General features: G+C 39.0%; 1 protein-coding gene across 7 annotated transcripts in view; it reads left to right on the top strand.

The window, feature by feature from the left end:
* LOC108708756 (protocadherin Fat 3-like) overlaps nt 1–26,169 on the top strand; it is a 406,168-nt gene that overhangs the window by 311,730 nt on the left and 68,269 nt on the right. For all 7 annotated transcript variants that reach the window (XM_041582699.1, XM_041582701.1, XM_041582700.1 and 4 more), the window contains 4 exons: nt 5,306–5,445; nt 15,263–15,538; nt 16,522–16,732; nt 20,687–24,760. In XM_041582699.1, the coding sequence (XP_041438633.1) occupies nt 5,306–5,445; nt 15,263–15,538; nt 16,522–16,732; nt 20,687–24,760 (4,701 nt within the window). The remainder of the gene's footprint in view (nt 1–5,305; nt 5,446–15,262; nt 15,539–16,521; nt 16,733–20,686; nt 24,761–26,169) is intronic.

The following is a 26,169-nucleotide window of genomic DNA, read 5'->3' as shown; positions in this document are numbered from 1 at the left end:
TTCCAGATAATAGATCTTTACGTACTTTGGGTCCTCGTACATTAGGTCTACTAGAAAATCATGTAAACATTAAATAAACCCAATAGGCTGGTTTTGCCTCCAATAAGGATTAATTATATCTTAGTTGGGATCAAGTACAAGCTACTGTTTTATTATTACACGGAAAAAGGAAACATTTTTTAAAAATGTGGATTATTTTGATAAAATGGAGTCTACGGAAGACAGCCTTTCCGTAATTTGGAGCTTTCTGGATAACGGATTTCTGGATAACGGATCCCTTACCTGTATATGCCCACGACCGGCACAAGCGTCAACCTGTAGGTACAGAATGTGACTTGTAGAACATTTAGTTTAACTTGCACATACTTTAACATCCCATTCAAGATTTTTCAGTGGAATTCTGAACTGTAGGAATTGTCTCATTTCCCTCGTTAGTAAATGGCCCTATAATTAAATGAGAGATTCATGCCCACTTGAGGAAAGAGCAGGGTGCCATAGAAGCTAAAGTGCCTAATTTGTGATGTTATCTGAAGGCTATCTGAGTTCAGGACTGGTTTAAAACGAACTATAGTTGATAGTAGTAGTATATTTATGAAAAGTTTTTCTGTTCTCTGTATAACTCACCATTTGTGAGAGGAGGTCCAGGTGCACTGCCCTGAACCTCCAGCTTCGGGGAGCAGACGACCATGTAGAAAAAAGAGCAGGCACTTCCAAAGACCAATCCTCCAGGCAAACTTGTCAAGTAATGAGTAATTTTATTCTGGTATACAAGGGTACAGCCTTACACGTTTCATATCATTCAGATACTTCATCATAGGCTTTAGGACTGGTTTGGTTGTATAGCTTACAATCAAGGTTTTAGTAGAGTACGTTGTCTTCTTGACTAGTCTCACCACCACAAGGTCCACTGCATTTGAACAGTGAACAATATCTCTTGCAACTTCTTTATGGCAACAGAAATTAAAGCTTGGGTGGCTAAGTTGTGATGTTATCTGAGTTACCCTCAGAGTTTGGGATTGGCTGTGTAATTATTTATTTACTAAAATCTGAATTTGTATATTTTTTTTATTAAACAAAGCTCGACCAAACTCCCATCCATGATTTTGCCTTATTTATCATTAAAATAACTTGAATAAATCGAATCGGGGAAAAACTTGATAACATTTAGAAAAACCCCAAATCGTACGATTGTTTCAGACTTTTTTTCCTCCCGAATTGCTTGATTTTTTCGGGTGATTGCCTGAAAACCCTGAATTTTTCAGATTATCTGGCTAAACCCAGCGCAAACCCCAATACAGGTATGGGATCCGTTATCCGGAAACCCGTTATCCAGAAAGCTCCGAATTTCGGAAAGGTCATCTCCCATAGACTCCATTATAATCAAATAATCCACATTTTTAAAAATGATTTTCTTTTTTCTCTGTAATAATAAAACAGTAGCTTGTACTTGAGCCCAACTATAATTAATCCTTATTGGAAGCAAAACCAGCCTATTGGGTTTATTTACATGATTTTCTACTAGACTTAAGGTATTAAGATCCAAATTAGAGAAAGATCCATTATCTGGAAAACCCCAGGTCCCAAGCATTCTGGATAACAGGTCCCATACCTGTATCTTCAAATTGGAATAGGGACATTTGCCATTGAATTATACTGTACATGACCTTGATGTATTTGAGTTGGCAGATTTTTGGATTCAGGTTTTTATCTTGAAAAATGTGAGGTTTTTTACCATGAAAAATTTGGGGTTTTGCCCCAAAAAGCCCAACCAGAAAGACATTGAGTATTACTAACTAACCCCCATAAAGTAGAAATTTTTGTAGAGTCAGTTGTCTTCTTGACTAGTCTCACCACAGTAAGATCAACTGCATTTGAACAGTGAACAATATCTCTTATAAATCTTCAGCAACGATTAAAGCTTCCGCTAGGAAATGTCTCCAAAGACCCGGGTGGCAGCTCTCGGAGCCCTGCTGAGCATTTTATGTTGCTTTCCGACTCATGATCAAATGCTGAAACCTAAGAGTATGTGAACATAAGCTATTAATGCAGAGTGTGGTATCAGAAGCTTTTGATGAAGACTTTGTTTTTAATTAGAAAGCTAACAAGACGCTATATTTTTTTAACCGTAATTTATCTAAACGTCTAAACGTCCATTCCATCACCTGTTTGAAGAAGTTATTGGAATTCTTTACTGGCCCGTTGCAGAACACAAACCTTAACTTGATTCCTGAGTTCTAAATAATATGCAAACTAGTTTCCACTGGTACCTTTCAATTGTGCTTTTCATCTGGAGCCAGGCCAGGGAAATTTTAATGCTTATTTCATTTTATTTTATTTTTTTTTTCTTCTAATTAACAGAACACAGTATTCTCTTTGAAAAATACGATACTCTCCCAAGGCTTTCAATTAAAGGCTTTTCCTTGCAATTCCGTTCTTCAAACGGTTTTACATTCAGTTTTGTTTTTTTGCCTTTGCAACATTTCCCAGGCAAATCAATTAAAACATTAATTGGGCAGCGCCATGTCACTTTATTTTTTTTTAGCATAAAACATAAAAATCGCATAATCTAACAGCCGTTTCCAGCTACCGTGTTATCTCTGCACCGTAAATTAAATGTCAAGGACAATTATGTGCTCAATTTACAGTTATGAACGTCTTGAACATGACAGATGAGAGATCTGCATGTTTTGGGATTTTAGGGGATACAAAAAGAATTATGTTTTATAGAGTCATATTATTTGCACTTTGATTAGCTTTACAGGAATGCTGAAATATAACAGTGGAGGGATTTATAGGCATGTCCTTCACCTAAATAACAGTGACTTTTTTTTCATATTTCATATTGAAGTATTGCAATACAGGCCCATTAAATACAGGAATCTGGAATTTTTCCAAAATGCATCAGTTAATAGTGCTGCTCCAGCAGAATCCTGCACTGAAATCTGTTTTTCAAAAGAGCAAACTGATTTTTTTATATTTAATTATGAAATCTGACATGAGGTTAGACATATGGGGCAAATTCACTAAGCGCCAAAGCGCCGAACGCTAGCGTTAATTCGCTAGCGTTTGGCATTTTCGTTACTGCGCAAATTCACTAACGAACGCTGGCGTAGTTTCGCTAGTGTTACTTCGCATCCTTACGCCAGGCAAATTTTCGCTAGCGACGTAAGTACGCAAATTCACTAACACGCGCAGTGTACTGAACGCTACCTTTTACGCTAGACTTCCTTCGTCACCTCAGACCAGGCGAAGCGCAATAGAGTAGATAGGGATTGTTTCAAAAAAAGTCAACATTTTTTCTAAGTCCCAAAAAACGCTGGCGTGTTTTCTACATTATGGGTGATAGGCTGAAAAAGATCGAAAAATTTTTTGGGGCTCCCCTCCTTCCCCCCTACATTTCCTGACTCATGGCAACTTACCTAGACAGTGGGCACATGTGTAGGGCAAAATAAAAATTTTATTTGATGATTTGAAGGTTTTCTTGGCATTTGTAGTGCTGATATGTATTCCTCCATTGAAATTTGAATTTGGCACCGTATGCAAATTAGCCTTCGCTAGCGTAACTTCGCTTCACACAGCGAATCAACGCTAGCGCAACTTCGCAAACTTACGCTACCCCTGAGCGCAACTTCGGATTTTAGTGAATTTTCGGAGCGCTGGCGAAACTACGCCTGGCAAAGTGCGGTGAAGTTGCGCCTGGCGCAACTTCGCATCTTAGTGAATTTGCCCCATAGTGTCAGTTTTCCAGGTGCTCCCAGTCATGTGACTTGTGCTCTGATAAAATGTAGTCACTCTTTTCTGCTGTACTGCAAGTCGGAGTTCCCCCCAGCAGCCTAACAACAGAACAATGGGAAGGTAACAAGATAACAGCTGCCTGGTAGATCTAAGAACAGCACTCAATAGTAAAAATCCAGGTCCCACTAAGACACATTCAGTTACATTGAGTAGGAGAAACAACAGCCTGTCAGAAAGCCGTTTCAGCCTAAAGTGCTGGCTCTTTCTGAAAGCACACAACCAGGCTCACTTGTGAAAGGAAGGGGGGTGATATCAATCTGACTTGCAGTACTGCAGTAAAGAGTGACTAAAGTTTATCAGAGCACAAGTGACCTGAGATGTGCCTACACACCAATATTACAACTAAAAAAATACACTTGTTGGATTAGGAATTCAATTAATGAATTAGTGAATTATTTGGAGTGTAATTAGTGAATTATTTGGAGTGTAAACAGTGTAATTTAGAAATAAAAACTACATCATAAAAATCATGACAAAATCCATTTACTATCAGATTAGCATCCAATGAAATATAGCAAACTATTAACAGAACCATCAAGATCAACCTAACAAGACACTTTATTGCTCAGTCAACATGCTTCAGGCTTACACACCATTTAGCTCTTCCTACAACTTTCCATTTAGTATTTTGGCATGGTCACTGCAGTTGGTTCTATACTAAAGAGACAGCTAAGCATTGGTTTCCAGCTGTCACACAATTTTATTGCAATGTGTTGGTTTTTTTTCTTATAGTGGCCTCCATCTAACCACCCCAGTTCCTCAAGAAGGTGTAGAAAGAGCAAAGTGGACAACCATCATTCTATGTTATGGTGCAAACTTATTGGTCACACAACATATTTCAGGCTTGCAGACCCTTTTAACTTGTGATGATGGGGTGCCTGGGTGGATGGCACCATAACAATGACTCTTTCTGATTCATGTTTTGGTGTGTTCTTGCAATAGGTTGCTTGACAAATAGACAGCTGATCATTTGGCCCCACATTGTGTCAACTTGAACTTTCAGGTTATTTAACCAACTACGTTCATGAAGAAATGCTAAAGCTGAAGACAATTTGTGAACCAACACTTTGGGAGCTTTCATAATGTTTTTAATCACCACTGAAGGTTTGCCATTGTGGTTTCAAACACTTTAAACTTTTCAAGTCTCAAGAAACTAGAAACTTATTTACGTTTCAACAGGTTGCATTTTTCCTTGAAAGAAAGAATTCTGCAGCCAAAATGTCATTAATAAGGTTATTGCATTACAGGTGGTCCGAACTGTTAAAACAAGATTAAGGTATCACCATCGACAATACCATTATTGTCTGCATGAAGCCTCCTTCATTTATTTTACAATCTGTTTTCATTTCTGTTTCCTCGCATGGATCAGAGCCTAAATGACTCTACGTGTATTAGTTTCCACTAGGATGTCTCAAAACTAAGGAAATGTCTGAAATGATGGAGTGGCAATGATCCAGATAGTCAAGGAATAAATCATGGCATGAACTCATCTTGTTGTTCTCTATGGTAGGTGGAAATACAGACAGTATCTTTGACATTGAAAAAGGAGTCGGCACCATTGTCATTGCAAAGCCTCTAGATGCTGAACTTCGATCCACGTATAACATGACCATAGAGGTCACCGATGGAACAAATATTGCAAGCACTCAGGTAATGTCATTAATAATACATTCCGTACCTGTCCTTGGTAGTTTGTGTGGTTGCAGACATTTGGATTAAAGCTTAGAGGGACACTAAATCTTCTTTTGTTTAATGTTCCAGGTGTGAGTTGAAGGGGTAATTATTTTGATCTTGTACTTTTTTCCTCTAGGTTCTGAGAACAGAACGTCTGTCTTTTCTAAACTGTGCCTTTGAATTATGCAAGATCATTGTTTCCTTTTTTGCCTGGAGCAAGTGCTGAGGGGTTCAGCAGTCTTACCCAGAAAAAGCTGTCACTGTATTGAAACCCTGTTTAATCCTTCCCCTTCCTGAACCTCGCTTGACCCACAATATTTCTGCCCCAAGTCCTCACACCTTGCTTCACCTCATCCAATTCCCAAATGCACCAGCTCCATCAACCTGCCCAAAACATTCTTACAATCTGCCCCTTCCTTGCCCAGTAAAGGCTTATTCCCCTTTGTTATACTCCCAAGCTGGAGCTCCATTGTTTGCCTACATAAGGGGACATATTTATCAAGGGTCAAATTTAGAGTTAATGGGAGTTTATAAAAACTTTATAAAACCTCCCATAAACTTGAGTTTTTAAAAAAAAAAAAAAAAATGTATTTTTTCAGAAGTCCACCAAATGACTCCAAATTGATTGCATGAGGTCCACCATAGGCTAAAACACCAATTCTGCATGTTTTAGATGGTGAATAGTCAAATTTAAATTTGAAAATTCAAATTTCGAAAACATTTTCAACTCAAATCAAATGTGGACTATTCCCTAGTCAAATTACACTAAAATAAACTTGAAATTCGAATTTAAAAATTCTAATTTTCAATTTGACCCTTGATAAATCTGCCCCTAGTTGTAAGAAAGCAGTGGTAAAGCTGAACCAGGTTCCACCTTGTCTAGCTTTGTCTTGCAGGTTCCCATATCTTACATCCATGATCTTAAAGGAAATTATATCCTGATCACAATTAAAGTTTAGGGTGAAGTGGTGAGTGGATTAATGCTCAGTCAACAATAGTGATTGGTAGCACCAGACATGTGACTCATTTATGAGTACAAAGGGAATGGGAACATATGGGGAGGGTAAATATATTTTCTAATCTCTTATTTTATCAGTAAAAGTTGTGAGTTATAACTCTAGGCAGGTGTTTCATAGACAGTATGCTATGAATAAGTTTATATAATATAGGAAACATCTACTACATTCGGTTTCTTTTGGGTTTTGCAAGTGTCATTTGAAATAGCAGCAAAACAGGTGTTTTCAAAATATCTCATCAGAAATTCCATTCAGATTCCAAATGGAATGTTTTTGCCAAAAAGAATTTCAGGCATTTGTCTTTTTTATGTATAAACAGGACAAGGGTGTTTCCTGCGTGCCAGTAAGCTCATTTTTTATTGTCTGTTACGGAAAACAAAGCCGTTAATTTGTGCTTGAGAGAGTTTTTGTCGTGAGCTCTTTAGCAAGTGTCAACCTTAGTCAAACATACTATAGGTATGGGACCTGTTATCCAGAATGCTCGGGACCTAGATTTTTCTGGATAATGGATATTTTTGGAATTTCTTATCTTCATACCTTAAGGGGCAAATTTATCAAGGGTCGAATTTCGAAGTACAAAAAACTTCGAAATTCAACCATGGAATTAAAAAACCTCGAATTTGAATATCGAATTCAAAGTTTTTCAGAAAATTTGGCAATCGAATAAAAATCGTTCGAACGAACGATTCAAAGGATTTCTGCAATCGATCGAAGGATTTTTATTCGATGTGTAAAGACTTAGAAAATAGTTGTAGAAGGTCCCCATAGGCTAACATAGCACTTCGGGAAGGTTTCATTTGGTGAAGTATTGAAGTCAAAGTTTTTTAAACGTATCGAATGGTCGAATATTCAAACGATTTTTACTTCGAATCGAAGTCAAAGTAAATTCAAAGTCATAGTATCCTATTCGATGGTTGAAGTATCCAAAAAATTACTTTGAATTTCGAAAATTCCATCAAATTCACTTCGACCCTTGATGAATCTGACCCTAAGGGGCAAATTCACTAAGATTCGTAGTTGCGCCAGGCGTAACTTCGCCGCACTTCTCCAGGTGTAGTTTCGCCAGCGCTCCACAAATTCACTAAAATCCGAAGTTGCGCACAGGGGTAGCGTAAGGTTGCGAAGTTGCGCTAGCGTTGATTTGCTAAGTGAAGCGAAGTTACGCTAGCGATGGTTGATTTGCATACGGTGCCTGGGAAACCTTCAAAACATCAAATAAAATGTTTATTTTGCCCTACACATGTGCCCACTGTATAGGTAAGTTGCCATGAGTCAGGAAATGTAGGGGGGAAGGAGGGGAGCCCCAAAATTTTTTTCGATCTTTTTCAGCCTATCCCCCATAATATAGAAAAAACGCCAGCGTTTTTTGGGACTTAGAAAAAATTTGAACTTTTTTTGAAGCAATCCCTATCTACTCTATTGCGCTTCGCCTGGTCTGAGGTGGCGAAGGAATTCTAGCGTAAAAGGTAGCGTTCAGTACACTGCGCACGTTAGTGAATTTGCGTAGTTACGTCCGTAGCGAAAATTTACCAGGCGTAAGGGTGCGAAGTAACACTAGCAAATTTACGCCAGCGTTCGTTAGTGAATTCGCGAAGTAACGAAAATGCCCAACGCTAGCGAATTGACGCTAGCGTTAGGCGCTTCGGCGCTTAGTGAATTTGCCCCTAAGTCTCTAGAAAATCATGTAAACATTAAATAAACCCAATAGACTGGTTTTGCTTCCAATAAGGTTTAATTATATCTTAGTTGGGATCAAGTACAAGCTACTGTTTTATTATCACAGAGAGAAATTAAATACGTTTTTAAAATGTTAACTATTTGAATAAATGGAGTCTATGGGAAATGGCCTTTCCGTAATTTGGTTTCCAGATAATGTACAAAGTCTTACACTTAATTGTCTTGTTGTTAATGGTGGAATGAGTTGCCTGAGAATCAACAACGTTGTTGTTATCTAATATAATACTAACCAGTACTTTTATAAAGTGCTTTGTCTGGTCAAGGGCCCCTTCTGAGTGTGGTACCCTGTCTTAAAACTGTTCCAGCCATAGTTTGGGAACTGAGGAGTTTTTCTATTTATCAGAAAAAGAATTACAGAATTCTCAGCTATGGTAGGTTGAATTTTTAGGCATATCAAATGCCTTCAGTAGGAAAGAAAATGATAATATCTGTGGTTATACAACATATTTAAAACAGTTGATTTTGCCTGGAAGAAATCTGACTGCTGCCTTTGTTATTGAGACTTTGTTTTCCCTTCTCGTAATGTAAAATTGGAGTAATTTGGTTTGGCTGATTTTTATCTTTAACATCATAAGAAAATCTGCTTTTGAAGATTAAAGTCGACAATTCCTTGCTGCTCGGCGGCCTTCCGCATCCATTCTTTTTTTCTTGTGCTAAATTCATTTTATTAGAGAACGTGCAATGTAATAAACCAAAAAAAAAAAAGAGAGAGAGAACTTTGAGCAATTTTCAACGTTGGAGAAATTGTAGAGGTTGAGTCCAATGAAGGCTGCTCTTGACATTTCCGACGTGACCTGTGAATGTTCCCGTAGCACAAGGTTTCTGATGTGTGATGCACAAACATACCAGTGTTCCTTCTGAGTGATGAATTTTTCAAGAACTTGAGCAAAAAAACGTGCCTTTTCTGCACCTCTGCTCAATACATCATCGCTCAGGGCCATGTTTGGGAAAGTGATTACTTTTGCAAGATAGAAGGTGAATGGCATTCTTCACAGTCTTGCTCGGTAGAAATGTATTTTCTCTACGAAGACTGGCTAGCGCCTGGTGGAACAGAGAAAAGAAAAAAGAAGCCTTGTATTGTAGCACAGCGACACCGTTTCAAAAGCTCATTAAAAAACTGCCCGTGTCTATATACTGGCTAAGTGGAACAACCTGCATCGTAAGCGTAATCTTTAATTGAAAACAAAAGTTTTATTCACTAGTAATGATACCGGTGTTGATTAAAGTTAGCACTGCAGTTAAACTTCTTAACTTCTTCTGCATCATTTATTACTGTTTTATTTCTGGGCAACTGGTTGCAATATAGGGTTGCCACCTGTCTGGATTTGAGCCGGACAGCAGCGGTTTTCAGAAGGTCAAGACAGTCAGGCAGGTTTTCCAAATAAGGAAAACCGAGCAGGATCTCCCGATTGACATGGCGATTAGCCAATCACTGATCACCACATCATAGTCCCACCACGTGATGTAGCACACCCCAAGCGCAAGTAACTGACCCACCCATGTGATGCCATGGCCCTGCCCCCGCCCCTGCCCAGATTGAAAGCTGAACAAAGGTGGCATCACTATTGCAATATAAGCTTTGAGCAGCAATTTACCATGTCGGGCATCAGATATCTTGGAATCAGACGAGCAGAGTAATGATTTGTCTGTCGGGTTTTTCCCGACCCGCCACCCGCCCTCCACCTGCACCCGCCCAAGCCCGACTTCCATGATGTCACGAAAGGGGCAGGGCAAACAGGAGCGCGTCTATAAAAGTTTAACCCGGCCAGTAGCCGGAATTTGTAAGGTTGCGGGCAGGGAGAGCAGTGAGAAGAGCTCAACCCCGGAAAGGGGAGTGCAAGGTCGGCCCAAACCCACCCGACCCGCGGGTCCCGAGGGTATCGGGCCTGACCGCAAATCTCTAGAGCAGATGAGAAAAGCTGTGGAAAAAATCTAGCAGAAGATTTGGATGAATTGGAGGAGGTTAGTAGCAGAATGAGTCCTATAAAAGTTGTATTTTATATCTGTATGAACATAAAGGTTCAGCAGCCCTATAACATTAATCATCTAGGCCTTCAAGGTTGTCCCCAGCAGCTCCCATCTTTTGTGTGTCACAAGCTCAGTGTGCCCTGGGAAGCTGTTAAGAAGCTAAACTTAATAGTTGTCGAAAGTATCAGAAAGTAAGTTTACGTCTGTTATAAAGCTGATGCTGCAAGGCTTCCTTGAGCCATTGCCACTCGTGGAGGCCTATTTATTAAAGATCGGATTTTAATGGTTTTAGAGTTTTTTGAAACGACTAAAATCACAAACTCTAAAACTTCGTAAATCATGGAATTTATTAAAAGATCTGAAAAAAAACTACAAACGGAAAATAATGTGCTAAAAAATAAGAAATTTTCTTGATTTATAAACTTTATAAATCTCAAATTTTTTGAGCTTTTTTTAAAAAAAATAGGTAAACCACAAATTTTTAGAGATTTGATTTTGTTAATCAAAGGGCCATGAAAGGACCCCTTACTATTAAATATTGAACTGTTGCCCCTTTATTGCATATTATAACTACCTTCAACTCTTGCCTTAACTGTTGTATACTATAGGGGTCACATACCATATATATGGGTAGGTGGTGTGCAAAAAATTGGGTGCAGTTGGAACTCTGCCTTTCTCTCTCCTTAAATTATTGAAGGTCCATTTTGGAGCACAGAGTTCAAGCCACTCTTATGAATCCTGCGTTTTCTTGATTTATAGGGTGGAGGGGATGTAGGCATCCCCCCTCTTATCTCCCTACCCTTCTTCTTACTTGTGTGTTATACTAGTTCTGTGCTCTCAGTTTAAATTTTTTATCCGGCACAAAGTGCAGCTGGGGCCAGGGAAGTGCTGCCTTAATGTGGTGCACTCTTATGCTCCTTAGTGTTTTTGCACTGCCCTTGGTCTTTGTAAAGAACCTCTTATAACTACTTAGAATTGTTGCTGTTCAGTTTTATTCTTACAACATGGAATACGATTTGGGCAAAACAAAATGTCAAACATAAAGGTTTTAAGTAAATTGTGGTATATTATATGCAATAGAGGGCCAACAGTTCATTGTGGTATAGAACATATTAGTTAGAGAGGCAACAGTTTATGTTAGTTATAATAGCTAATAGTTGCAAATATAACAGTTCCAATGAATTATAATGTGCAGTTTTTAGAGTGGCCAGAATACAGTGGAATTACAGTTTAATAAGGAGTATAAACTGAAATGATGCCTCACACTATAACATGAGTACAAAAGCAAAACAGAAAGAAAATACTAAAACAACGCACATTGCTCAACATTCAGAAACAGCATATAAAAGGAAAGAGTCTCAGCAAAATAATCAGGTCTAAGGGGAACTAATTGTACAGGCTCACACCGCTAAGAAAAGCAGTAACATTATGGTATAAACGGAGCAGAGCATTTTCCGTTTAGGGATTTAATGGCCTGTAATGTAATGGAGGTCTCTGGAAGAGCAATTAGTGAACTCAAGTGTCTTTTGGCTTGGGGGAATTAAAAAAAAAGCCCTGGCAGTCTGTCAACTGTTTCACAGTTTGGGAAAAACCTAAAGACTCTTGTTACAGGCAACATAAAATGGCTTTGGAGAGACTTCCTGAATTTGCCTTTGTGCCTTTATTATATTGTGTTCTTGATATACTTTGCTTTTTAATATGAGGTATTGGATATTCTTTCCCTTCATTTGTGTGAGTAGAGGACTTTGGAATTCTTTGTCCAAGATTTCTCTTCCTGTGGGAAATAAGAAGCAAGGAACTGAAGTGAGAGGGTGGGACCCTTGCATAACACAGTAGTGCCGGTGAATGGGGGTATACAGTATATAACAAATCAGATGGATTTTTCACTTGGACCAAGGCATTGCTGAGGTTGTGAGACCAAGGAAAAGAAAGGAGTTCCACAATAGCCGATTCCAAATTAGATCAGGTCTCATGAAATCCAACTCATTAAAAGGAAAACTGAAAGTGGACCTGTCACCCAGACACAAAAATCTCTATAATAACAGTCATTTTCAAATTAAACATGAAATCCAATTTCTATTTTTTAGTAAAGCATTCGAAGCTCATCTGTCAATCAAATATTGCCTGTCCCTCCTCTAAGCATAGAGGCGGGGCAGACAATTACTTTCACTTTCCATTCAGAACTTCCTAGATGTCACTGCTCTCCCCACATTCCCCCGTTCTCTTTACCATTTAATTGTGTAACCAGGACATGGGGATGGACATCAGGTCCCCCATTCTGGTGCACAAACAAGATTCTGAGATGATACAAGACTTGTCTTAATAACAGTGTCCACAAAATGGCTGCTGCCTGCTTGTTATAATTATGAATTCCCAGACTGAAGGAAACAAGATTCAAATAATTTATACAGTGTAATTAAAGTTCATTTTGCTGGATGATTGTGATAAAATAGGATTTTGAATATTTTTTTTGGGTGACTGGTCCCCTTTAGGGAAATATGATAAGAAGCAATCTTCTTTACACAATGGTTCAGTAAAATATCGACTTATCAAAACTCGTTCCATACTGGTTGCTGTGCAGATATAGAAAGTCTCATCCTTTGATATTCATATAAATATTGGTGCTCAGTTATCATGTAAAAATAACTGCTAAATAACTAAGCACTGAAATATAGGGTTTGGGGCACTGTTTGTGCCCATGACAGTTCCTGCTGTTTGAACCACCCTTAAAGGGATACTGTCATTTCTCAAAAGAGCAAACAGATTTTTTTTATATTCAATTTTGAAATCTGACATGGGGCTAGACATATTGTCAATTTCCCAGATGTCCCAGGTCATGTGACTTGTGCTTTGATAAACCTCAATCACTCTTTACTGCTGTACTGCAAGTTGGAGTGATATCAGTCCCCTTCCTCCCCCCCCCAGCAGCCAAACAAAAGAACAATGGGAAGGTAACCAGAAGGTAACAGCAGCCTGCCAGAAAGCATTTCTCTCCTAAGTGCAGGCACAAGTCACATGACCAGGGGCAGCTGGGAAATTGACAAAATGTCTAGCCCCATGTCAGATTTCAAAATTGAATATAAAAAAATCTGTTTGCTCTTTTGAGAAATGGATTTCAGTGCAGAATTCTGCTGGAATAGCAATATTAACTGATGCGTTTTGAAAAAAACATGTTTTCCGATGACAGGATCCCTTTAAACACATCTTTGAAAGCAATATGGCAGCCAATCATAGCTCTCTTTGTAGGTTAAGCTGTAGCCATATGTTTTGGTGAACAAAAATAAAGTAAAATGATTCGCCCACTCATAAATCCGCATGTTAAAATGATGCCATTGTTTATAATCACTTCTCGGAACATGAGGTTTTTCAGAGTTGGAGACCATGCTTTCAATATGTTCTCTTTCTGCTCAGCATGATTAGTAATAATTACATTTAACACCACCTAATCTTTCTTGCTGGATGCCATCCATTGTTGTGTTCCTCCTCAGTGTGGCAATGATACACAATGCAGCTCTTTTAACACGCGTTCAATGAAAAGTTGTGTGCTTTTTGTTTAACCAATCCTTCTGGGACATGGAAAATGCTATGAATCAAGTTGTCAAGTGGTTGTTACACTGGCGTTGTGCTTAGAAAATAGTCAGCTGATTATTATATATATATATATATATATATATATATATATATATATATATATATATATAATGTGACATGCACTTATTCATATGAAGTCAAACAGTAGAAGCTGTCAAAGAACCCACCTGTTCCACACTGATGTCGTGTGTTCCTGTACCAGGGATAATTGTCGCTCTGCCTGTAGCCTCTCTATGGGAGATCAAGCCTTAAGAGCCAATACGTCCAGTATAAAAATGCATTTTCTAGTAATCACAGGCTTCCAAGCCTCCTTAGTGGGAGCGTTACCTATCAACACAGAAAAAAACAATTTACGTGATACTGAAAAAGCCATTTTATATTCATTTTTGCCCTATAATTTGTCTAATGGGAGTTTTAATAGCTGAATGTATATTTATTTTGCTTTTATTTCCTGAAACTTCTATGAAGGTGTTCCTGGTTCAGCTTGTACTTTTACTGTTGCCTAAGCTACCATTATTCCTCAGGCTGACTAGCCGCAAGCTTTCCCATCACCTCTCTTAGGCTTTCTAGTGTGTTATAATTATATTAAAAACAGACAGAAGATGCCTGGGGTATTCTCCATACTGAGAGACTCCCTAGGCTAAGGTCATCTGATCATGTCAAAGCATTTTCAAATGATCTGGTAACCTGCCCTTAGGTTTCCACATAGAAATACTAATAAAAAGACTATAGGGGTCATTTACAAGTAAAGTGCAGTGTTTGTCATGTTTTATCCCATCAATACCATCAAATCCCAAAAACTGTTTCCCATAATTCCAGCATAATTGTAGCCATGCACAGTATTGTGTTGGCCACAGTTGCGGCCAACACGTTGAAGTGAAGGAAAGTGGGTGGACACATTCAAGGGAGAGTAACTCTTATTTTGTTTTGCTCTTATTGAGCTCACATTTATCCTCTAATCCAGTGATCCCCAACCAGTGGCTCGTGAGCAAAATGTTGCCTCCAACATCTGGGATGTTGCTCCCAGTGGCCTCAAAGCAGGAGCTTATTTTTAAATTCATGATTTGAAAGCAAGCTTTAGCTGCATAAAAAACATGTGTATTGCCAAACAGAGGCTCCTGTAGGCTGCCACCAGTAGCGTCACTAGAGGGGGGCGGGCCCTGGTGCGTGACGCACAGCCGGGTCCCGCCCCCTCCATACGGCCGCATTTGTCAGTTGCACGTGAGCTGCCGGGGGGCCCTGAGGGGGTGCGGGCCCTGGCCCGCTTGCACCCCCTGCTCCCCTGGTAGTTCCGCCACTGGCTGCCAGTCCACATAGTGGCTGTTAATAGCCAATTAAGGCCCGTATTTAGCACCCCCCTCAACTTTTTTCATGTTTATGTTGCTCACCAACTTTTTCTTACATTTGAATGTGGCTCAGGCATAAAAAAAGATCGGAGATCCCTGCTCTAACCTTATGTATATATCTTTTTTTTTTACCAGGTCTTTATCAGAGTTATTGACAATAATGATAATGGCCCTGAGTTTTCCCAGCCAAATTACAATGCTGTTATCTCCGAAGACATTCTGGCTGATACAGAAATTGTACACATCAAAGCCACTGATAAGGATGAAAACCACAAGTTAAGTTATATTATCCATAGCAGCATCGATCCCATCAGCATGAAGAAGTTCAGAATTGATCCCAGTACCGGCGTGCTCTATACAGCGGAGAGGCTTGACCATGAAGCCCAGGCCCATCATATACTCACAGTAATGGTAAGACCAGGGGTTTCCTTACTGTCAATCTTGTGTTTTCACCATTAACCAAAGCATACTCCACTTCATGATCAGTCTGACCAATTCATCTCAAACCATGTCCACCTAGCCCTATTCAGGTTCCTGAAGTCCCTCTTTAAAGTGGACCTGTCACCCAGACACAAAAAGCTGTATAATAAAAGTCCTTTTCAAATTAAACATGAAATCAAATTTCTATTTTTTATTAAAGCATTCATAGCTGCTGTAAACTCGTTTAAAAATCTCAGCTGTCAATCAAATATTGCCTGCCCCTCCTCTATGCCATGGGCATAGAGGCGGGGCAGACAATTACTTTCACTTTCCAGATGTCACTGCTCTCCACATATTCCCCCATTCTCTTCACCGTTTAATTGTGTAGCCAGGGCATGGGGATGGACATCAGGTCCCCCATTCTGGTGCACAAAAAAGATTCTGAGATGATGCAAGGCTTGCCTTAATAACAATGTCCACAAAATGGCTGCTGCCTGTTTGCTAGAATTATGAATTCCCAGACAGCAGGAAAGAAGATTCAAATAGTTTATATAGTGCAATTAAAGTTCATTTTGCTTGACTAATGGGATAAAATAGGATTTTCAATAATTTTTTTGGGAGACGGGTCCCCTTTAATAGGAACAGTTAGGAGTTATAAATATCTGATTGGTATATATTGTGGTGCTGGCATACCTCCAGCTATTACCATTTGGCAAGTCTGGAAAGATTGATCTGAAAAGGTATGGACTTTCCAGAATATAGTTGGTGTATAAGGTGGATCAGGGCTAGGACGTTTCCAAAAGCTTGCATAGTTTTCATAAGTATTTATATAGATTTTTTTTTAGAACATCAGATTACAGACCAGATTGGTGTTATATTTTTTAATTCTGTGCAACTGCAGAATTAAATAGTTATACATCTATATATACAGATATACATATATATATATGTTCAACAATGTATCTTATATAAAGGTAAAAGACCAAGAATTTCCTTACCGACGTAACTTAGTTCGAGTGACCATCACAGTGGAGGACGCTAATGATCACAGTCCGTACTTCACCAGCCCTTTGTATGAAGCCTCCATATTTGAGTCGGCTGCCGCGGGCTCAGCTGTTATCCAAGTGACGGCTTTGGACAGGGATAAAGGGGAAAATGCCGAGCTCATTTACTCCATAGAATCAGGTAAGAAATACGGCATGTTGACACATTCAGGGCATCACAATCTGAAATATTATTAAAATATTAGAGTATTCCATATTATGAAATATGAAGATCTTTATAAAAACCCTGATATGATGTGACCTGCTTCTGTACAGTGTCAGAACTTATTAGGAACCTCTAATATTTCCACGTAAGTGGCACATATTTCCTAGCCAGTATTTTTCTCTATCCACAGCCTAATCTGGTTTAGTCATTAGGCAGAACAGTACAACAGCATGTGCCATTTCACAGTCTGAAGTTCTACCCAAGCATATAATTGTCCATTTGTTTGGACTGAGTGCACCTTGAGACACTCAAATGAGCCTGCTGGGTGACAGGCAAGTTTGCCTGTTTGCTGTTGTCCTTTGCTTGGGAAATGGATGTAACTGTAGAAGACTAGGGAAACAAGACTTCCATTAAGGCAAGTGCTGCCAGAGGGAACTAACTGCTGTATGCTTACATTGTGTAACACCATTCAGCTGTGATCAAAATGGCAATTTACTCTATTATAAAGAGAAATATTCAGCTTTGTATAGTGAGCCCCTTTTCTTAAAGGGTTGTGGTTGTGCAACACCCCAAGGCCTGCAGGGCGGATTGTATAACATATACATTTAGAGGCAGATTTATCATGGGTTGAATTTCGAAGTGGAAAATACTTCGAAATTCGACCATCGAATAGAATCCTATTTTATTCATAGTACGATCGTATTCTGATCGTAGTACGATCGTACTCCAAACGTACTTCGAATCGTATGATTTTCCTTCGAATCCAAAAAACTTAGAAATATGCTCTGGCAGGTCCCCATAAGCTAACATTGCACTTCGGCGGTGTATTGAAGTTTTTTTTAAAGAGACATAGCTTTGATTATCGAATGGTTGAATAGTCTAACAATTTTTACTTCGAATCGAAGTAAATTCGAAGTTGTAGTATCCTATTCGATGGTATCCAAAAAATGTATTAGAATTTCGAATTATTTCACTTCGACCCTTGATAAATCTCCCCCTTACTGTGTGCAGGGCAAGATGCAAAAGGACACAATCTATTTTTTTTTGCATTTTGCACCCTGATTCCATTGTAGAATTCCCTTTTCAAGACAGATTGCAGAGATGTGCATTCAGCAGGGCTATATTCATGAGGTGGGGAGACAGGTAAATGTCCCCCTTCTATTATTTATACACCCAGTGCCAAGCTTTCAATTTGGCTCTAGATGCTCTTGCACTTGAGACTGGGTCGTAGTAAATGACCCCTACAGAATTTATTCATATATGTTAGTGGTCGACGGGCTTCAAGTTCAACCCACGTTGGAGTTTTGATCTTTGGAGTTTGTACCCCTTTGTTTCTAATTAAGTTCCAGTTGTAGAATATATGTTACAGATCAGTCATTCAGCTATAGTTCCAAGAATATAGGATAAGGGTTCACCCCAGATCTCATCTGAGTCTCTGGATGTCTCTAGGAGAGCAAATAGGCATCCTTTCCAAATCTCAACCCAACTGAATTACAGGCTGAGCTTCCTTGATATTATTCCAGGACCCCACAGCTCGGGGACCACTTATGTATTTAAGGATTGTATCAAATCATCCAGAATGTTGACATGGACCACAGGACCCTTCTACAGTTTTTCCTGAGATTTTTGGTCCTGGTTGCATCTCCAGTTCCAGCAATCGTTCAGGTCATACTCTTATTGTGTTAGAAGGTTTCTATAATTACATATGACACAGGAGGGCTTTGGGAAGAGAGGATTACATACATGCAAGTAGAACAATAACATCCAGGAAACTTCTGTAAACTGAAACAGTAACACTCTTATAGAAGTCAGGCTATACTTATTTATCCATAATATTCATTCACCTCCTTGTTTCAGCTATAAAAAGAGGACAGAAAAACTGTTAGAAAGAAAATGTTTTGTATGTCTGCCTGATAGATGAGGGAGATTTAAAAAAGAAAACTTTAACTGTCTGAACCAGATTTCTCTCTGCTTACATTGCAGAATGTTGACCCCATTAAAGCCACCGTCATTAAGTTGTATAGTGCTGTAGATACAGATATAAAAAATGGAATAAATATATCCTGAGAGCTGAACATGAGAACAAAGGATTAATTTCACTCAGGAGCTCACACAGTCTGATTGCTCTATCTACTATTCTCTAGTCCCCGGGGCTCTATTTTATGCTCCATGTAATTTCGAATTCTTCTAATTTATTTTCCAGCATCATCTATGTTTGGCAGCTGTTTCATAAATTTGCTGTGCTCGGAGGGAAGATGTACTTTCTCACATTTCCTCTCAGTCCGTAACAAAGACTTATTTCCCTCTGGAAAGTCAGCGTTTCATGATAGTTACCATCCCTGTTGCTTTAAAGTTTGCAGTCAGTGTCTGAAACTTTGTAGAGTAGTCAGTGGCAAAATCAGAGAACTTTGGGGAGACCTAGGTTTGATTTTTATGTTGATTGCTTCTGGCCTTGGACCATACCATCCTGTTCATCCTATATGAATAAAGATAACAAAAAATATGAATAACTGACAAACTAAAATAAGTCAATATATATATATATATATACATATATGCATGTGTAGCATAATTAGGAGCATTCATGGGACATTTAATAATGAACAAAAGGTGTTTATTTAGGTTAAAAGAAAACTATACCTCCAAAATGAATATTTATCAAACTGAAAAATATATTAAAGTAAATCTTGACCTTTTACATCTCTTGCCTTGAGCCACCATTTCGTGATGGTCTCTGGGCTGCCTCAGAGATCAGCTGACCAGAAATACTGCAGCTCTACCTGTAACAGGAAGAAGTGTGGAAGCAAAAGACACAACTCTGTCTGTTAAATTGGCCTAGCAAGTATAGTTTGTTTGTGTGCACCATGAATCATACGATCCCTGGGGGCGGCCCTTATTTTTTTTAAATGGCAGTTTTCTATTTATGATTACCCAATGGCACATACTACTAGAAAAGTATATTATGATGAAAATGGTTTATTTACATGAAACAGTGTTTTACATATGAGCTGTTTTATGCAATATCTTTTTATAGAGACCTACATTGTTTGTAACATAGTAACATAGTAAGTAAGGTTGAAAAAAGACACACGTCCATCAAGTTCAACCTTTTAGTTTGTTTGTTTGTTTTTTTTTATATCTGCCTAGCTGGCAGTTGATCCAGAGGAAGGCAAAAAACCCATCTGAAGCCTCTCCAATTTGCCTCAGAGGGGGTAAAATTCCTTCCTGACTCCAAAATGGCAATGGGACCAGTCCCTGGATCAACTTGTACTATGAGCTATCTCCCATAACCCTGTATTCCCTCACTTGCTAAAAAGCAATCCAACCCCTTGCAGGTTATAGTTTTTCTTTAATGTTGGCCCTACTAAGGGGACCTTCCATTACAAAGGTTCTTTTAGTAGGACCAAACCATTGACTTAAATAAACACTCAAGAAATGTCCTCTTAGTAGGGCCAAAACATTGACCTAAATAAACCCTCAAGAAAGGTCCTCTTAATATGACCAAAACATTGACCTTAGGTCCTCTTAGTAGGTCCCTATTACTGCTACATGGATATGTATTATTTTGGAGGCACCTGAGCAAGCTACACTGCATATATATATATATATATATATATATATATATATATTTGATATTGGCATTGGTTATTTTACACAGACAGCCTCATCTACCTACATATCTATTCTTATTCAATATTGGTGTCTCAGTAGGGTGATATTTGGACTGAATTCTAATTTCCTGCCCTAGATACCCAGGGACATAGTCACTTGACTTATAAGATTTTTTTCCCTGCATCTGTGACCTTGTTATATGTAATGAATAATAATACATTATACAACTGGAATTTAAAATTTCTCTCGCTCAGTAGATCATTATTTTAAAAAGTGTTTTGAGATACCGTTCTAATTTCTGTTCTTGTTTGGTTTCAGGAAATGCTGGAAACACATTCAAAATTGAACCAGTTTTGGGAATCATCACCGTTTCTAAAGAACCTGAGATGCCATCCTCGGGCCAGTTTGTGCTGTCAGTAAAAGTAACTGATCGGGGAAGCCCTCCGCTTTCTGCCGCTGCCATTGTGAGAATTTCCATGACGATGTCAGATAATTCTCATCCCAAATTTACTCAGAGTGAATATCAAGCTGAAATTCATGAAAAAGTGCACGTGGGAACATCTGTTGTCATGGTGTCTGCCATCAGCCAATCAACATTAATTTATGAAATTAAAGTTGGAAATATGGAAGGGGCCTTTTCCATAAACCCATATTCTGGAGTTATAACCACTCAAAAAGAACTTGACTTTGAGCAAATATCCTCCTATCAACTTATTGTTCAAGCAACTAATATGGCCGGCATGGCTTCCAACACCACAGTGAACATTCAGATTCTTGACGAGAATGATAATGCTCCAATTTTCCTCAGTTCCCAATACGTTGGAAGCATCAGTGAAGCTGCTCCAATTAACAGTATAGTGTGCAGCTCAGACAACAGTCCTCTAGTCATCAAGGCAAGTGATGCAGATAGCAACCAGAATGCCTTGCTTGTTTATCAGATTGTTGAATCAACTGCCAAAAAGTATTTTACAGTGGACTCCAGCACTGGCGCTATTAGAACAATAGCGTATTTGGACCATGAGACAATCTCGTTCTTCCATTTTCATGTTCATGTAAGAGACAGCGGAAATCCACAGCTTACAGCTGAAAACCCTGTCCAAGTAACAATTGAAGTAACTGATGTCAATGACAATCCCCCGGTGTTCACAGAGGCTGTGTTTGAAACAACATTGCTGCTGCCTACCTATGTTGGAGTTGAAGTCCTTCAGGTTAGTGCAAGAGATCCAGATTCAGCAATTCCTCCAGAGTTAACATATTCCTTGACAGAAGGCAACATGTATCATTTCACAATCGATTCCATCACCGGTATTATTACAGTAAGAAATAGCAGTTTATCTAAGGATCATTACATGCTCATGGTCAAAGTGTCAGACGGGAAATTTTACAGCACTGCCATTGTGACGATAATGGTGAAAGAAGCCTTGGACAGTGGCTTGTATTTCACCCAAGACTTTTATTCTACATCAATAGCAGAGAATAGCACCAATGTCACCAAAGTGGCAGTTGTGAATGCTGTAGGTCATCATCTCAATGAGCCCTTAAGATATACAATACTTAATCCAGGAAACAAGTTTAAGATCAAGGCGACTTCTGGTGTCATTCAAACCACTGGGGTGCCGTTTGATCGAGAAGAGGAAGAGGTGTATGAGTTAGTGGTAGAAGCAAGTCGTGAAAGTGATCACCTGCGTGTTGCCCGGGTTGTTGTTAAAGTTAACATTGAGGATATAAATGACAATGCTCCCGTTTTTGTAGGCCTCCCCTATTATGCTGCCGTCCAAGTTGATGCTGAGCCTGGGACTCTCATATACAAAGTAAACGCTATTGATAAAGATAAAGGTCGAAACGGAGAGCTGACCTTCTTCCTGCAAGATGACTATGGTCATTTTGAAATTGATAAATTTAATGGCAGTGTCACGTTGAGTAAAACTTTTGATTCAGATCTGTCTAACATAGAATATACGTTGCAGATAAATGCTATGGATCAGGGGAATCCATCTTTGTCAGCCTCAGTAGAGCTTCCGATTACCATTGTTAACAAAGCAATGCCTGTATTTGCAAAGGCCTTCTATACAGCTTTTGTAAATGAAGATGTTGGAATGCACACTCCAATATTAAGCATTAATGCCACCAGCCCCGAAGGTCAAGGTATTATTTACACTATTGCTGATGGCGATCCATATAACCAGTTCAACATTGATTTTGATACTGGGGTACTTAGCGTAATAAGCCCATTAGACTATGAACTAAACCCTTCATTTAAGTTGACTGTCAGAGCAAGTGATTCTTTGACTAGCGCTCGGGCAGAAGTTATTGTGGACATTAGTATCAATGATGTTAATGACAATGCCCCAGTTTTTCAGTTTCCATCATATACCGCAACCCTGTCTGAAAGCTCGTTGATCGGCACGCCTGTTTTACAAGTTGTGGCTACTGATGCAGACTCAGAAAACAATAGGGTTATAAGATATCAAATAGTACAAGACCTTTTTAACAACACAGATTCGTTTCACATTGATAGCACCAGTGGCTTAATACTAACAGCGCGCTTGTTGGACCATGAAGTCCTACAGCAAAGCCATCTGAAAATCAGAGCAACAGATAATGGATTTCCCTCTCTCAGTAGTGAAGTTCTGGTGACCATCTACATAACAGACTTAAATGACAATCCGCCCGTATTTAATCAACTCATTTATGAATCCTATGTCAGTGAACTTGCTCCCAGAGGGCATTTTGTGACCTGTGTGCAGGCGTCTGATGCAGACAGCACTGACGTTGATAGATTGGAGTACAGTATTTTATCTGGAAATGATCGGGTCAACTTTGTCATGGATAGCAAAAGTGGGGTCATCACTCTTTCTAACCATCGCAAACAACGAATGGAACCAATGCACAGCTTAAATATCTCTGTTTCAGATGGCCTATTTACAAGCACAGCTCAAGTCCATGTAAAGATTCTTGGAGCTAATCTGTTCAGCCCTGTTTTTGCACAGAGTGTCTATGTGACAGAGGTGAGAGAAAATGCTGCAGTTGGAACAAAAGTCATTTATGTAAAAGCAACTGATGGAGATTCTGGAATATATGGGCACGTCACCTACACAATCATAAATGACTTGGCCAAAAATAGATTCTTCATTGACAGCTTAGGTCAGATTTTGACAACAGAGAAACTTGATCGAGAGAATCCACTGGAAAGAGATATAAGCATATCTCTTCGAGCTCTCGATGGTGGTGGAAGAGCTGCTTTCTGCACTGTGCAAGTGATTCTGGTAGATGAAAATGACAATGCCCCACAATTCAAAGCTACAGAGTACCGTGCTAGTGTAAAAGCAGATGTAGAAAAGGGCCATCTCGTAACACAGGTCCAAGCCTTTGACACAGATGATGGAGCAAACTCAAGGATTACCTATTCACTATACAGTGAGGCTTCTGTCTCAGTAGCTGATCTACTCGAAATAGATCCAGACAATGGGTGGATGGTTACAAAAGGAAATTTTAACCAGTTGGAAAATACTGTACTTTCTTTCTTTGTTAAAGCTGTTGACGGTGGCATTCCAATGAAGCACTCCCTTATTCCTGTCTACATTCATGTAGTACCCTCTGAAACAGTTTTGCCAGCCTTCACCCAACCCCAATACACTTTTATGTGGCCTGAAGATTCTGTAATTGGAACTATCATAGGCTCATTTCAGATTACTCCAATCCAAATAGTTACATTTAGTATAGTCAATGGGGAACTTGCTGAAAACAACAAAAATGGCATTTTTATTATTGACAAAGAAACTGGAATATTGAAACTCGATAAAAAAGTTGATCATGAATCAGTGCCTGTGTTCAATTTCAAAGTTGCTGCAACTGTACCTTTAGATATGGTTGATCTTTTTATAACCGTTGATGTAGAGGTGAAGATTTTGGATTTAAATGACAACAAGCCAGTTTTTGTCTCCTCCTACTATGAAGCCATTATAATGGAAGGTATGCCCATTGGAACTAACATTATCCAAGTTAAAGCCACTGATGCAGATTGGGGAGCTAATGGTCAGGTGACATACAGTCTAATTCCAGAAAGGGAGGAAGACAAACTCTTGGAAACCTTTACCATTGACTCCAACAGTGGATGGATTAGCACACTGAAAGATATGGACCATGAAAAGCATCCTACTTATATGTTTACAGTGGTGGCATCTGACCTTGGAGAGACCTTGTCCCTTTCATCAACAGCAATTGTATCTGTGACTGTCACCGATGTTAATGACAATGGACCTGTCTTTGAACATGAAGTGTACAAGGGATCTGTGAAAGAAAGTGATACCCCAGGAGAGGTGGTGGCAGTACTCAGTACCTGGGACGAAGACACGTCGGAGATTAACCGTCAAGTGAGCTACCATATCACAGGTTGGTAAAATGGCATAAACAAAGTGTAGATACTCTATAAGAACATATATACAGTATGAAATAGTTTATTGATAAGCTATTATATAATATATTGATAACTCCATGATAAAGTATTTTTATTTTGTATGTTAATATATGGAAAGGGAGTAGAGGTAACTAAAGCCTGACAATGTAATATACAACAGCCAAGGACTGCAAGTTACCCCATTAGTGAGGAGTGTGTCATACATTTTTAATGCCGACCAAAATTTTCTACTTTCCAAGCCATACCCAAACCAGACAGAAGTCCTCTTCTACTTGATGACATGCACCTGGCCTGATGCCTATCTCATATATGGACAGTATCAGCCATCATAGGGCCAGCACTATTATTTCACCAAATGCCAATAGTCATTCTTAAAATTTTACCTGCCATCATCCTGATTTCACACCTGGGGTTCATTTCCTTGGACCAAACCCAAGTCACCTATGATTTTGTTGGGGGCCTTGACCCAGAGCCTTGGCTCAGTCTCTGAACTTACACCCTTGAATGAGACCACCATGCAGAACAAGTTATGGAGTAGAATAAAAAGTTTGTATATGCAAACCTAATTCAGTGCATATTTCTTCCCACCCATCAATCTGTTGACATAATTCTTAAAAAGAGCAGACACAAGATAGTTTTGGCCAACAAAATTAGACAGAACGTGATAACATTTCAGCATTATAAAAAAACAGTTGTACTGTAGCTCTACTGCTATTCAGGGAATTTCATGGCACCAATAATGAACTGTTCAACTCAAGCTTTAGCTGAATCTCTAAACAGATAAGTATATATAAATAAATAGAGCTTGTGCTGTCAGCTGGTACCACAGAGAGAGGAATTTGGCATATACCTCAGGGAACATAATGCTGAAGGATGTGCAACGTAATCTGATTTGTAATGCCTTTTATAGTAATGATGAAAAATATTCATAGTATGTATTTTAATTGAAGCATCCAGCTCCTGTCAGGCGCCTACCTGGTAAATACTCCATTTAAATGACTGTTGAAACACAACTGCAACCTTTCTGCTCTTTTCCCCTTCTAATATAATTGGAATCAGCATGTCGCCTGGAGTTATACATTCAATCACTTCCAATGGCGGAAGCACTTGAGCTCATTTTAAAAAATGACGACATTCATATCAAGTCATTTCCATCAAATAAAATGACATTCCCCCTTGGTGAACCCATAACATTCTGTGTTTCCGCAGCAGGTTTGGAAATGTGAAGGGGTTTCATTTGGGATTGCAGTGTCAAACTGTTCTGCTGGGGTACCAGGATTTTTCTTGATGGACCTTGGCCTGAGTAGACCCTTTCTGGAGCACAAAGCATTAACTCTCTTCTATGTTTTTCATGTTCTGCTTGTGTTTTCATCTATTGAAAAAC

The sequence above is a fragment of the Xenopus laevis genome, chromosome 2L (assembly GCF_017654675.1).
Source record: "Xenopus laevis strain J_2021 chromosome 2L, Xenopus_laevis_v10.1, whole genome shotgun sequence".
In the NCBI taxonomy this organism is placed as follows: Eukaryota; Metazoa; Chordata; class Amphibia; order Anura; family Pipidae; genus Xenopus; species Xenopus laevis.
Note: the sequence above shows the minus strand (reverse complement) of the source record. Positions and strands in the feature narration are given on the sequence as shown.